The sequence below is a fragment of the Tenrec ecaudatus genome, chromosome 13 (assembly GCF_050624435.1).
Source record: "Tenrec ecaudatus isolate mTenEca1 chromosome 13, mTenEca1.hap1, whole genome shotgun sequence".
NCBI classification, from domain to species: Eukaryota; Metazoa; Chordata; class Mammalia; order Afrosoricida; family Tenrecidae; genus Tenrec; species Tenrec ecaudatus.
In genome coordinates this window covers 109,960,768-109,975,220 of record NC_134542.1, presented here as the reverse complement: position 1 = coordinate 109,975,220, position 14,453 = coordinate 109,960,768, and the positions used below count along the sequence as shown (strand labels likewise).

Sequence of the window (14,453 nt, the reverse complement as noted above, 5' to 3'; positions counted from 1 at the left end):
AAGGAGACTTGGATTCAGTTGTGCTCCAGCCTATTTCCACAGGTGCTCTACTGTTTTCTTAGGAGTTTTAAATTTATCATCCAGCCTCTCAAAATATTTATTTATAATTCACACTAGATTGATTTCATCTGCTGGATGCATATCATACATTGCTCCAAAGAAAGGGAAGTTCTAAATAGAAATATACTTTCTTCTATTGCTTCCTATGAAAAATGCCTTTGCTACCTCTACATTACAGATTTTGTTTTTCCTTATTGCCTGTTTACATTGTATCGAATTCAAGTCAACCTTACAAAAGTTTTCCAGCTATAGAATGACTGAGTAAAGTGGCTTAAAAGCAACTAATCAGAAGGGAATTGTGAGAAAAATTCAGCCCTATTTTAGCTAAATCCATAAAGCAATATACTCATGATGGAGAAATAATCTATTTCATGCCATCTATAGATTTGTTTTATGCTTCCCCACTAAATAATCCTTTCCTTCCCCATTTTATTTATTTACTATAAATATAGATTGAATATACCTCAAGGATTAGACTTAGTAAGATTGCCATAGTTCAAGGAAATCTATGCACCAAATGAAAAAGAAAATGTACTTCAAAAAGGCTGTCCCTATTTCAATGCACTATTAAATATATTCTGATATTAGGCTCACGAATAATCAACTTATTTCACTTGACAGAAGCAGACAAACCTTTTGTCTGTGTGGAACTCTTTGAAGCATCTCCCAGATAACAAACAAGCAAACAAAAATCAGTTGTTGTAAAGTTGATTCTGATTCATGGAAACTCCATGTGTGTCAGAGAAAACTGTTCCATAGACATTTTAATGGCAGATTTTTCATAAGAAGAGCACCACACATCTCTTGGAAGATACCTCTGTAAGAATTTGAACTTCCAACTTCCTGACTAACAACAGCAAGCTTGCTATCCACTTGTATTGCCTATATTTTTCTTTACCCTGCGAGTAAGGGGTGTCCCAGGTCCTTTGAGTTGGACATTGCGTTATTACTAAAGTGGTGCCAGGAGAGTTTGAACGTGCTCACCCATGGTGCTGAGCACACTCTTGGAAGCCTTGAACATTAGCCTGGTGGGTAATGAGAGAGGTGGGTTGTCGTTCCCCCAATTTCTCTGCAGACATCTTGCTATTTTGTCAATGTGTGTGGGAAGCCATCACGGTCATCCAGCCACAAAATGCCCCCACAGCTGGCCACAAGGATCACTAGAACTGCCTCAGCCTGGAGCCGCTGTGGTAACTCACAGACCAATGGAATAAGTCAGCGGTTGGTCTTTTGTTTGTTTGATTATTTTGTTCTTCTTTAAACCACTACATTCTGAGGGAAAAACTACACTCCCAATTCCTAGACAAAAACGAACAGAAATGTATAGCTATGGAAAGAGAGTGCTCTGGTGTTGTAGGGGTTAAGAGTTGGACTGTGATCTGCACGGTTAACAGTTCAAAACCACCAGCAGCTCTCCAGGAGGAAGACTGGGCTTTCTACTCTTGTAAGCAATTAAAGCAGTGGATCTCCACCTTCTTAATGCCTCGACCCTTTAATACAGTTCCTCCTGTTCTGGTGACCCACTAACCACAATATTGTTTTCATCACTACTTCATAACTGTAATTCTGCTACTGCTATCAATTGGGTGGCCCCTATGAAAGAGTCATTTGACCCCTGAAGGGGTCGCGACCCACAGGTTGAGAACCACTGCAGTAACGTCTCAGCTGCGCACAGAGAGTTGATATGAATCAGCATCGACTTGATGGCAGTGATTAGAATTTCACTTCCCCACCCACAGCTAATGAGACATTACCTGCCAGTAACCCAATATTAGGATAGTAATCACATCTGAGTTACGCTCTACTCCTATGTCTACTTATCGCTCTCACTACTCGATCTAGTGAAAGAAATATCTGCTTCCCACTGCTCTTTCCATTCTCTCCTCTGCTTGTAGCCAGCATCCCTAACAAAGAATTCTAGAGTTCACCTCTGGTGTCCAGTTAAATTCCTGTTTTTGTAAGTCGGATTCTCTAAATAGAAGTTTTGTTAGGTTTTCTAACATGATCCATCAAGGCTGTTTCCTTATTTTATTACAAAGAACCTTTAATTTGCATCAGATAAATATATAGCAAACTCATCCTTTGCAATGTGTTTTGAGTGCTAATTTATAAAGCTTATTCACAAAGATGCTGTCTTACTTATCTAGAGCTACTAAAATATAAAGATCTCAAGTAGGTGGCTTTAATCAACATAAAACTTATTTCTGTGCCCTTTAGAAGGCTTAGCAGTTCAAATTCATGGTTGGCTCTAAGGAAAGTTTATCTGTCTGTCTATCTATAGCCTTCATCTAGGGGAGGAAGGCTATTTCTAGGGTCCCTGGAGATTTTGTGGCATATATCTTCTCTCTCCATTCACCTTTGCTTTCTTGCTTGCTTAACTATATATATATATATGATACAGATTAGACACATGCTGCGCTAATATTTATTGGCATTACCAGAGAAAACATTTTTCCAAATGAAATTAAATTTATTAATTTAATTAGGTTTAAGGGTTAGGGATTACAATGTACATCGGGGACCACAATTCAATTTATAAGAAATGTTCTATAATGCCTTATTGGAATGAAAAGAATCATCCCCTTTACATATGTAATTTGCTTAGAATTTATTTTTGTGCATCGTGTGAGCTATAGATAGATACAGAAGTGCATTGCTTATATAAAGGCAATAGTTATTTTGAATTCAAATAAAATATAGTAGAATAATTATTACAGACTAAATTGTATCCACCCCCTCCCCCCAATATATGTGGTAAATCCTTTCCCCTATACCTGTAGCTATAATTCTCATTGGGAATAGGTTTCCTCGTTGTGTCAATGAGGCAGCATTGTACATGGCGTGAACTAACCAGAAGATATCTAATTAGTCTGGATTATAGATAAGGAGCCTTGGTGGCTCTGTCTGGGAAGCATTGGACTAACAACTACAAGGTTGGCAGTTCACACCCATCAGGGAAAGGTGTGCCTCTCTGCTACCTGGATGACAGATAGCCTCAAAAGTCCCAGGCAGGGTCCATATGAGCAGGCAGGAATCAACTTTGTGGCTCTGGGTTTCCTGTGGTTGTGGTTCTTTTATGCACTTTTGATAGATTTTTGTTTAACTTTACTTCTAGCATAAAAACTGTCCCCAAGTAATTTACAAACATCACTCTCTATTTTTAAATAGATTGATACAACAAACTTGGTAATATATATGAAGTTTGCATGCAATGTATATAAATTATGTATGGATCCTCTTCTGGGCACTCGGCTCCATTTCAATGGTCTCTTCGTTCAGTTATAATCATCAAAAGCCAAACCTACTACCATCGAGCCAAGTTTGATGCACAGGGTTTCCGACACCATAAATCAATAGAGGAGCGGGAGCTTCCCCCTTCCCCCTCAGAGACGCCAGTGGGTTTGGACTGCTGGCTTTGTGGTTGGCAATTTAATACTTAGCTAACAGGAGCCTTACTGTTTTTAATTATTATAGTTTTTGTGCTTAATAAAGTAAGATATTTGTCAGGAAAAGACTAAATCTTTTTATTTCTTCAAAATTGCCATTCTGATTTTCTGGTGCATTTTATGATTGGCAGATGAAGCTCAAAAAAATCATTTTGGTATTTGATTGGGAACATTTAATCCTTATAGAATCTCAGTTTTCTGATTATAATATGGCTTTTTTCTTTTATTTATAGTCATCTTTTAAATTCTTTACTAGTATGTTGTCACCTATTTCATGAAGATTGTGATCAAATTTGTGTCAACACAGTTGGGTCAGGATTCGATATGGTTTGATAGTTGAAATCTCATAATCACTCATGACGTGACAGTGCAATAGAATTAACTGTGTAAGAACTGCCATGCGTAGCCCATCAGTTGTACCGAGATTAGGGTGAGATGCAGCCCTGTTACTCAGGTCACAGTCCTGCCATAATTGGGAAGATGGTGCCCCAGGGGTGGGGACTATATTATGCTAAGATGTACGTACTTTTTGCTTGGTCTGGATTCTGCATTTGGCTTATAGAACTCCAGCTCTTGGGATGTCAGCCAATGACTTCCCCATGTCGCTTGCTATGAGTAGACCTGTATGCTATCTGACAACAGCAGCATTCACCTGAGGGTCAGATTTAATACAATTGTTATTTTTCCTTTCCTCAGAGAGGTGGCTCTGTCATGTGCTAGGGTGTGGAAAGATGACTTCGGTTTCTGTAGTGGTTCTGAGTTGCCTGGAGAGCCCCTGGGTTTGAAACCACCAGCAGCTCCGTGGGAGAAAGACCGGACATTCTACACCCTTAATCAGAACCAACAGGGGTCGCTAGGAGTCAGGATTTGGGTTTTGATTTGATGACAAGGAATCTAAAACAAGTGTTTATACCGTGTATTGATCTGACTTGATGACTGCCATCTGGCAGCCTTCCATTCACCCTCTCCATTTCCTCAACTCAACACTGTGTAGTTTCCTCTGTTAAAAATTGCACGAGGCCCTTCCCCCTCCCCGCCGGCAGATTTTCATACTCTGGGCCCCCATTATCTCCGGGGGTGTTTCAGTGTGGATTTGCTAACAGTAGCCTCTAAACCAGCGGTTCTCAACCTTGCTAATGCTGTGACCCTTTAATACAGATCCTCATGCTGTGGTGACCCCCCGCCACCATAAAATTATTTTCATTATTTCTTCATAACTGTAATTTGCTACTGGTATGAATCGGGCAACCCCTGTGAAAAGGTGGTTTGACCCCAAAGGGGCCGCAAACCATAAGTTGGTAACCGCTGCAAGTCTAAACAAAAGCTTCTAAAGGAGTAACATCTATGATTCTTCTCTATAAACAATGCCTATCAAAATTCTGTAGTACAGAAATCCAATGCATACATTGATGAATGTAATGTGGATTCAGCTCTTTTTCTTTTCGGTTATCTATGAACCTTTAATGAAACATAAGCAAGAAATAGAAAAATGTAGTTCATTCTCTTTGCGCTGTCCCATGTGGAACACTTCCAACTCTGAATGCTCCAAGTCCGCCATCACTGGAGGCAGGAAGCTCTATGGGGCCCATATTTAAGAACTACCTTGACGGCACATAACGTCAATAAGCATTAAAATGAAAAACTTGCTGAAGGTAGACAAAGGGATCAGTACATCTATGTACTCATGAGCTCTATGATCAGTACTCTGATTATTGCTTTTACACACACACACACACACACACACACACACACACACACACACCTACCTACATCCCTCACACATATGCCCACAGACATATGCAAATCCAAAATTTGTTCACTGTGGGTCAGAACAAACCTCATGGCACTTAGCAATAATACCAGCATAGGATACACACATTTGCATAAATTATCAATACTTATAGTAACCTAAAGAAGAAATAAATTACTATATAAGCTTATGTTTATGAAGTATAAAATGAAAATAATCTAGAAAGCCTAGACTTTTTAAAGCATGCACAAAGTAATGTGAAAGTTGTTAAATGCAGAAAGCATGGGATGACGTGTAACATGAAGCTTAAACTAAGATATGTAATTTTCATGAGTAAATATAGGAGCTGATGCTGTATATCAGCAGTGACCCAAATGGCATAAATTAACATAAGACACCATTACTTCCAAATTTGTCACAAGCGAAAATGAATATAAAGTCATTGTTGCTAGCAGTGTGGAAAACAAGCCTCGGACAGATGGTGCTGGAGGTGCCATTTGAAATGGCCTTTTAGAAGGGCGTCTTTACTCGATATAAACTTGAAATGCGCATCCCAATTGTCTGCACTTGTGCTTCTGCCTTTCTCAACCACAGAGCTTCTCAATGGGTAAAGAAATCAACGTCTATGTACAAATGTTCAATGCAGCATTATATACAATCCTGAGACGTCAGAAACAAACTGAATTTTCATCTAAAAACAAATGCTTAAAGTTTACCCTTAGAATAGGATTGTAGCCAGGCTTTAAAATATATAAGATAATTGATCTTCAGTTACTGCAAGTGAATTAATGCAGTTAGCTTCATCATAACTCGTGTATATGTAGTATACTTTCATTTCTATAAGTAAAGTCTATACACAGACACATAATGGAGATCCTTAGAGATACAAGAAATATCAACTATATGGGATTGATGATCATGGTTATGGACAGGAATTTTGTGCTTAAATCCATACTATTTAAACACTTTCCAACATATTATTTTGCAATTTAAAAAGTAAAGGAGGAAAAAAAGGATTGACCTTATAGTGAAAATTAAAATATGCAGATATATGTAAATCACAGAAATAAATTGTACAAGGTCTGGAATAATAAGCCTTGTAAATATTGGATGCTACCAAAGAGATTTTTCTCTGAATTATGCACTGATTCCACGCAAAATAGCACGTTTGGATGGTTACCTCTCATTAAACATTAGAGTACTTCTATAATAGCATTTTCTTTTAAAGATGATCATATTTCAATGCAAAATATTTTAAAAAAATCTTTGACATGTATTTGAAAAAAGATAAATAGGAAAAATATTATTCAGCAGACATTTTTTTCAAAGTATAATTGTACCCACTGGAAGAAAATTATTTAGCATGAGTTTGTACTAAAATTATTTTCCATGGGTTTTAATATGCTTGTTGATAAGAAATAATATGATAAAACATATTGAGAGTTCTCACTCTCAGCAGCTAATGGTCATAATACTCATGTGATACATGCCAGCAGTTAATTGCTTCTTTAGCTTTTGAGGATCCTGACGACATAGTGAAATTAATTTTTGAGTATAAAATCTGGGAAAATATAATCACTCCATGCAATTACCACAATCATTTCTTTAGTCATCCAAAGGATATTTGTTTTCACCAAGCAAAGTCAAAACAAATGACTACTTACTTTCTACAATCACTTTTCTCTCTTCCCAGTTATCATTTATAAGCTGTATATTTCCAAAATGTGCATCACTGTAAAAGATTCGGTTGGTGCCTCTTCTTCTTTGGTTATACTCAAAAGCCAAGGCAATCACATTCTTGAAATAATGCGTATTCTCATACGGCCTTATTGGTGAATTTAAATTGTTCTCATCCGAAAGATGTATACTTTTTAATATTGTTCTCCCCGAATACAGCAAATAACCTTCGTGCCTTAGGCAAGTCACTCCATCCTCTGCCAGATATCCATGGGCACAAGCACATGTTCTGTGTGAATTTCCTCGATAAAGACAGAGTTGCTGACAGCCTCCGTTGTTCTTGGCACAAACATTTGTTCCTGAGGAAGACAAAATAAATATACACACATGCATACATGCATGTATGTCAATATATATGTACATATGCATAAATATACACAGAGATACTTAAGTACATATGCAGATTCATGCTTATGTTTTGCTTTAGAAACTGAGTATTGAATATTGTCTTTTTATTCTTTGGCACATGTAACTGATTCACTCGAAAAGGAAATTTCTCAAGAAACATGCCTGGCTTTAACCTCTGTGTCAATGAAACATCTAAGTTGTCAAAGAAATCTGTTGTTCTGGTATGCCTATATTAGGCATAATTTTTATTCTGAGTTTTAGTGACAATGTTAACTGTTCTAAAATTTATCAGGCGTATTACCCACTATGAGTGGACCTTCGTCATCTCCAAAATCATTATACCTTCTGCTAATGTCATGAAAATTAATTATAATTCACTTAATGGGAGTAAAATAAAGGAATATAGCCAAACTACTATCATGCCACTAAAAATCTAACAAATAAACAAAAAACCACCTTAAGAAAGTGATGGCTTTAGTATATTTCATCCTAAAAGCAGTACCTTCTGGGAACATACTCACTCTATGTATCATAAGGTAATACAATGTAATACAGAACAAAATTTCAGCCTCCTGAGATTCTCTAATATCTAAAATTCATTCTGTATTTTTTTCGGCAGCTTCATATTTATCAAGTGTTCCTATATTACTAACCCTAATCCTATAATTAAGGCATGGCAATTATGCACCAGGGTCACCTTAGGCAAATATGCACGTTCCAATCACTGCATAGATTTTAATTAGTCTGATACATGCTGCTTTTCATGGACAGCTAGAGTAGGTCTTCATATCTTGGAGTTAAGTAAGAATAAATCCTGAACAAAGATAATAAATGTTGAAAAATGAGAGGGCGAAGAGGTAACTATATATATATAAATAGATCCCTGTGGTAAAGCTGACCTTTTTCTCTTACTCGGTTAAAGATTTTAACTTCCTTCAGGTTCACTCCAAGGCCGGTTCTCATGGTCACTGTTTCTGTGGCATCATTCTTGTGTCCCCTTCTGATGGACCCATTGGCATGAGCTCTGTCAAAAAAGTTGAGCAAAAACAATAATCTTCCATTAATTAAAAACAAGCAAGTGACTTCCACTGATGATAACAGATGGACCAAAAGAAAATAAAGAGGACATTTATAGAGGCCTAAATACAGGCATGTACATATGTAAATATGTGTATATATAACAAGAGGGGAATAGAACTATGCACTCATATCTATATGTTAAGAATTAAGGTTGCAGATGGACATTGGGCCTCAACTCAAGTACTCCCTTAACACAAGAACATATTATTCTAACAATCGGCGTTCCATGATGCTCACCTTCCTGAATTGATTGCTGAAGACAAAATGGCTTCATAAGCAAATGTGGTGAAGAAAGCTGATGGTGCTCAGCTATTGAAAGATATAGTGTCTGGGGTCTTAAAGGCTCGAAGATAAACAAGCGGCCATCTAGCTGAGAGGCAACAAAGCCCACATGGAAGAACACACCAGCCTGTGTGATCATGACATGTCATTGGGATACGGTAGCAGGCATCTAAGACTCAGAACAAAACCATACTGAAGGTGAATGGGGGTTGGGGGGGTGAGGCATGGAGTGGAGACCAAATGCCCATTTGTAGACAACTGGCATCCCCTCACAGAGGGGTCACAGGGAAAAGATGAGCCATTCAGGGTGCAGTATAGCACCGATGCAATGCACAACTTTCCTCTAGCTCTTAGGTTCTTCCTTCCCCCCACTGTCATGATCTCAATTTAACTTACAAATAGGATTAGACCAGAGCATGCACAGTGCTAGAGATAAGAGCCCATAACACATGGAATCCAGGATAGGTAAACCCCTCAGGGCCAACAAGGAGAGTAGAGAGACCAGGAGGATTAGGGAAGGGTGGGGGGAGAAAGGGGGAATCAATCACAGGCTCGGTCTAGAACCCCTTCCCAGAGGGGCGAATAACAGATAAGTGGGTGAGGGGCTATGGAGGATAATGAAAGATATGCAAAAAATAATCTATAACTTATCAAGGGTTCACGAGGGAGGGCATGTGGGGGGAGAGCTGGAAGAAATGGGGAGCTTAAGTGAGAAGACAATGCTTTGAAAATGATGATGGCGGCATATGCGCAAATGTGCTTGACACACTGGATGAATGTATGGATTATGGTAAGAGATGTAAGAGCCCCTAATAAAAGTATTTAATAAAAAAGAAAAGAAACAAACCAAATTACATTGGTGATGTTGAAATGCTTGAGTCTGGAACAGCCAGAGTACCTGCCTTTTCTGTGGCTTTGGGAGACCCTTTTTGTGTCCTTACTAAGGAATCCTACAAGGGTAAAGCAATGGACACTGAAATAACATTTGGAGGCTCAAATATTTATGAAAAATAAATTACCTGTCAGACCAGTAGATATAAGCCCCAAAGACTGCAACGGAAAACATATCCACATTGCTCCCTGACAGCACCATCTCTCGATTGCTTCCAGTTTCAAGGTCAATTCTTTCTATCTTGTCTGTGCGAGCATCACACCAGTACAATTTATTTTCCTAAAGACGAAGTGAAAATAATATTAAAATCTGACTTTTATCACATATTTTTTCAAATAATAAGGGAACACTAAATGTGAAATAATACAACTTGACACTTAATAGACTTTAAATATTTAAGAAACAGAAATTAACAGACCTCATAATCAATGGAGATACCATTCGGCCATGCTATTCCCATGCTTACAAGGACAACTTTCTCTGAGCCATCTAAGCGAGCTTTCCCAATGTTGGGCATCTGTCCCCATTCAGTCCAGAACAGGTAGCTGAAATTAAATAATTGATATACAGTAATATAGAGAGATACATCAAGACTTAATATAACCCTTTGTAAAAATAGCAATACCATTCAAATAAGGTCATTTAGAAATTTGTGTAGGCATGTGTTTATGCAAGATAATTTTTATTATTAAAAAAGAATCTGACCCAGACAAGGAAATCTCAAGGATAAATTCAAAATTCTACCAGAATAATCTTTGTACATGTAATTTTCTATCAGAAATCAGGACAACAAATTTGCCTAATATTATCATAACTGTTTTTCATATTTCAACTTGAACATCATTTTCCAAAAGTCTTCTGTATCCTGCTTAATTGCTTTATCATGTAATCTGCTACAAACCATGGTTTGAAGTGGCATACTTGTATATATGTCTATTTATAAAGTTAGTTATCATTAATATTTTTTTCCTAGCAGACTAGGATCTCAAAGTGAACAGTGCTATTGTCTCTTTTTTAATTACCATTATACCAACATTTTAAAAGTAAAAATTAGTGGTATATCAATATTGAATTAATTAATGCATACAAGAATCGATTTTATGTTCAAATTATGTCCATGTCGGTTGCTAAGAAAAAAAATTCTAATTAGACATTATCTTGTTTAGCTATATTAAGACATGGTTTCATGTAGAACAAATCTCAGTAATTTTTTCATGTGATGCAGAAAGAAAACCTAGAGCATTTAGAAAACAAAAATGTAAAAAAATGAAATGCAGAAAAGTAATTATTTTCATGCATTCTTCACTCATTCTTTCAACAAATACCATGTTTACATTGCAATAAAGAAAACCATGCTTTTAGATAAATATCATTAATTCTTCCATTGAAGGCATATCCACTAAAATTTTATTCAACTCTCAGATCACATTAATCATTGAAATTTGGGATAGCACAGAAATCATTGAGTCATTTACACACATGAAAAGTGTGTATTTTTGTGCGTATTTGAATACATATATGAGTGTTCATTTACAAGAGTAGAAAGCAAAGATTGCAGACTAAAATTTAAGAAAACCTATACTTATATTTGTGTTTATTTAATGGATTATGTAACATGAAAAAATATGAAGACAATAAAAACATCAAAGGTACATGACTCATTTCAGTGGATTTGCTGTGGAGGTTTTTCAAATCACTTCAGAAGATACTTTCAATAATAGTTACACGTTGTACAAATCAGAAAGGGAATATGTGGTCAGAGGAAATCCAACTAGTATTACATTGGGAAGATCTAGCTGAAACCCCAAACTAAACCCATTGCCATCTAATGGATTCTGACTAATGGTGACCAACACCCTGCCCCCCCCCCCACACGCACACACCCACACATGTTTCAGATTAGAATTATAGTCACAGGACTTTTAATGTTTGTAATCCAAATGAAGTAGATGGCCAGGGGTTTCTCTCATGATGCCCAAAGGGCAGCTTTGAACTTCAAAACTGTTTTTTATTTTACAGTATGCAAATAACTCGCTGTCCTCTAGTTCATTCTGCCTGTAAAGACCGTTTAAAGTAGGGAAGAACCGTTCCTTTGCAGTCCTGAGTTCTGAACCTATAGGTGAGCAGAAAGCCCATAGTTCTCCTGCAGAACTACTGGTGGATTCAAACTGTGACCTTGTGGTGAGCAAGCCAATGAGTAAACCATTACACTGTCAGACACCTGATTGCAGGTGAGCACACACTGTTAGCATGCTCTACGTATAGGAGGAACAGAACACCCATATGTATTTTAAATGCAGGATTTTAAAAATTTGCAGGGTTAAATGATGGTTAAAAAGAAAAAAAACTAGCTGGAATACAGAATTTGCTATTCTATTTCTTTTTTTAAAAAAGGAAAAACGCTAGTATTAACAATGCTCTTAAACTATCCAGTTATTGTGTTCAAGTGGCAGAGGGATGTTACACTGTGGAGGTGGCACTTTGGGAACAGAGTAGAAATGTGCTTTCTTAGGAAATCTAATTCTTTCCACTTCCCTGTCCACATACTCCGGTGCGAAAATATGAAAATAAATGCATATAATATGCTTTTTAATTTCATAGTAATCCTCTTCCAAATTCACTAGATAAGTAATACAACACAATATTTTTCATGACTCGTCCAAATAGAAATCATTTCATATATTTAACGAGAACTTTGACACTATGAAATCTGTTGATTAGGTTAATGATCCAAAATCACGTGACCGATAAGCTGCTAAGCCAAGAATTGTACTGAGTGAAGTGCCATTTGTTTATGTTATGTTACCTTGCCAAATAACAAAATAATTAAATTAGATACTATTCTCATACCAAATATTATTTTCCCCAAGGTACAAGGATTAGAGAAAAGTAGGGGAAAAGGCCTGGGACCCTAATCTAATTCTGAAAAGCTGGCCAGTGAGAATCCTGTAGGTTACAAAGGTCAGACTTGGTGTGCAGCTGGTGGTCCACCTCCATGATAGCTTATAGCAATAGAACATAAAGGGTATAACCAGTGCCCTCCATACTTAATATAAATTAATGGTGAAAAGGCCTATAATGATAAATATAAATAATATAATATACTTCAAAATTATAATACTCCAACAGGTAGTTCATGGAAATGACACAAAACTTTGGATACAAATTATTCAAAACAAAACTAACTAGAAACCAGAGTTGACTTCATTCACACCCTCCCCTACCCCCCATCCCCACCCCAGGGAAATAGTTGTGTTCTTATAAACTGCCGTAATATATAAAGCCAAATCTTACTGTGAAAAAAAGACTTTTATGGTTAAATGATTTACCCGTTTAAGACCAAAAGATTCTGAATCTGCCAAAATCAAGAAATACTTCACAAAAGTTAAACAAAGAAAATTTATGAGTTAGTTAAATAGAAACTGAAGCTAGAGTATTCTAAAGAATGAATAGACACTATTTCCAGGGATTAGGAACCAAATGGAGACAAAGAACTCCAAGCTCAAAAAACCAAGTGAAGACATGGCTCACTTTTGAAAACAGACCACATGCTGGGACACAAGTCAAGCCTGAGTCCATTCAAACACCTAGAGATTACTCAGACGTTCTTCTTGGATCACCACGCCATAAATCTGCAGAGCAACAAAAGGAAAACCAGAAAAATAGGGCAAAACATTGGAGGATAAATAACGATCTTCTTTGACACCTATGGGTACTGACCGAGATTAGAGAGGAAATTCGGAAGTTTCTAGAAAATAATGAGAATAAGAATACAATACTAAAATCTATTTGATACAGCAAAAGCAATTTTCAGAGAAAGCGTGAGAGCAATTAATGCTTATATGGCAAAAGAAGAGAGATTTATGAATGACACGCTATCACAAAACCTCCAGCAATTGAAATAGAGTCAACATGAGGACAATCCCTCCACTAGCAAAATAAAAGAAATAATACAAATCAGGGAACAGTTAAGTGAGTGGGAAGACAGGCAATAATGCAAAAAATCAATGCAGCAAAAAAACTGTTTTTTGTGTGTTTTTTGAAAGGATCAACAAAATTGACAGGCTGCTGGGGAGTCTAACTAAGGAAAGGAAGGAGCAAACATCAATAGCCAGGGTGAGGGATGAAGCCAGGGAAATCACAATGAACCCCAACGAGATTAAAAGGATAATCAAAAAGTCCTATGAAGGTCTGTATTCTAATGAATTCAACAACATGGAAGACATGGAAAAATAATCTTTCCCTAGATTATCCCAGATAGAGGTCAAGAATTTCTACAGACCCATAGCTAAAGATGAAATAGACATGGTGATCAAGAAACAACCAACCAAAAAAGCTCTTGGACCAGATAGCTTTACAGGAGAAATCTAACAAGCATTCAGGGATCCTCCACAAATTATTCCATAATATAGAAAAGACATCAAACTCTCAAACTCATTCTACAAAGCCAGTAGACCTTTGATACACAAACAGGCAAGTATCCCAAGGAATAGAGAACGACAGCCTGACATCTCTAATGAGCATAAGTGCAAAAATCCATAACAAAATATTGGGCAATAGAATACAAAAGTATATAAAATATATCATCCACCATGAACAGGTGTGATTCATTCCAGGGATGGTTCAAAATCCAAAAGTCCATTAACATGATCCATCACATTGATAAGAAAAAGGATAAGAACCACATGATAATATTGATAGAAGCAGAACAGGCATTTGATAACATCCAACACCCTTCTCTGTTTAAGAAACAAAAGAACATAGGACTAGAAGGAAAATTCCTCAAGTTAATACAAGCTACCTATGAAAGGCCACCAGCCAACATCATATTCAAGGGAGAAAAGGGGACCAGACAAGT

The 14,453-nt window shown here is 36.9% G+C and overlaps 1 protein-coding gene across 1 annotated transcript in view; it reads right to left on the bottom strand.

Annotated features, from left to right (window-relative positions):
* The window catches only part of LRP1B (LDL receptor related protein 1B), a 1,653,255-nt gene that overhangs the window by 480,741 nt on the left and 1,158,061 nt on the right, over window positions 1-14,453 (bottom strand). Inside the window, exons 38-41 of the mRNA XM_075529151.1 lie at window positions 10,014-10,140; window positions 9,723-9,874; window positions 8,241-8,365; window positions 6,921-7,292 (exon numbers count right to left, since the gene is read on the bottom strand). Coding sequence (XP_075385266.1) covers window positions 6,921-7,292; window positions 8,241-8,365; window positions 9,723-9,874; window positions 10,014-10,140 — 776 coding nt within the window. The remainder of the gene's footprint in view (window positions 1-6,920; window positions 7,293-8,240; window positions 8,366-9,722; window positions 9,875-10,013; window positions 10,141-14,453) is intronic.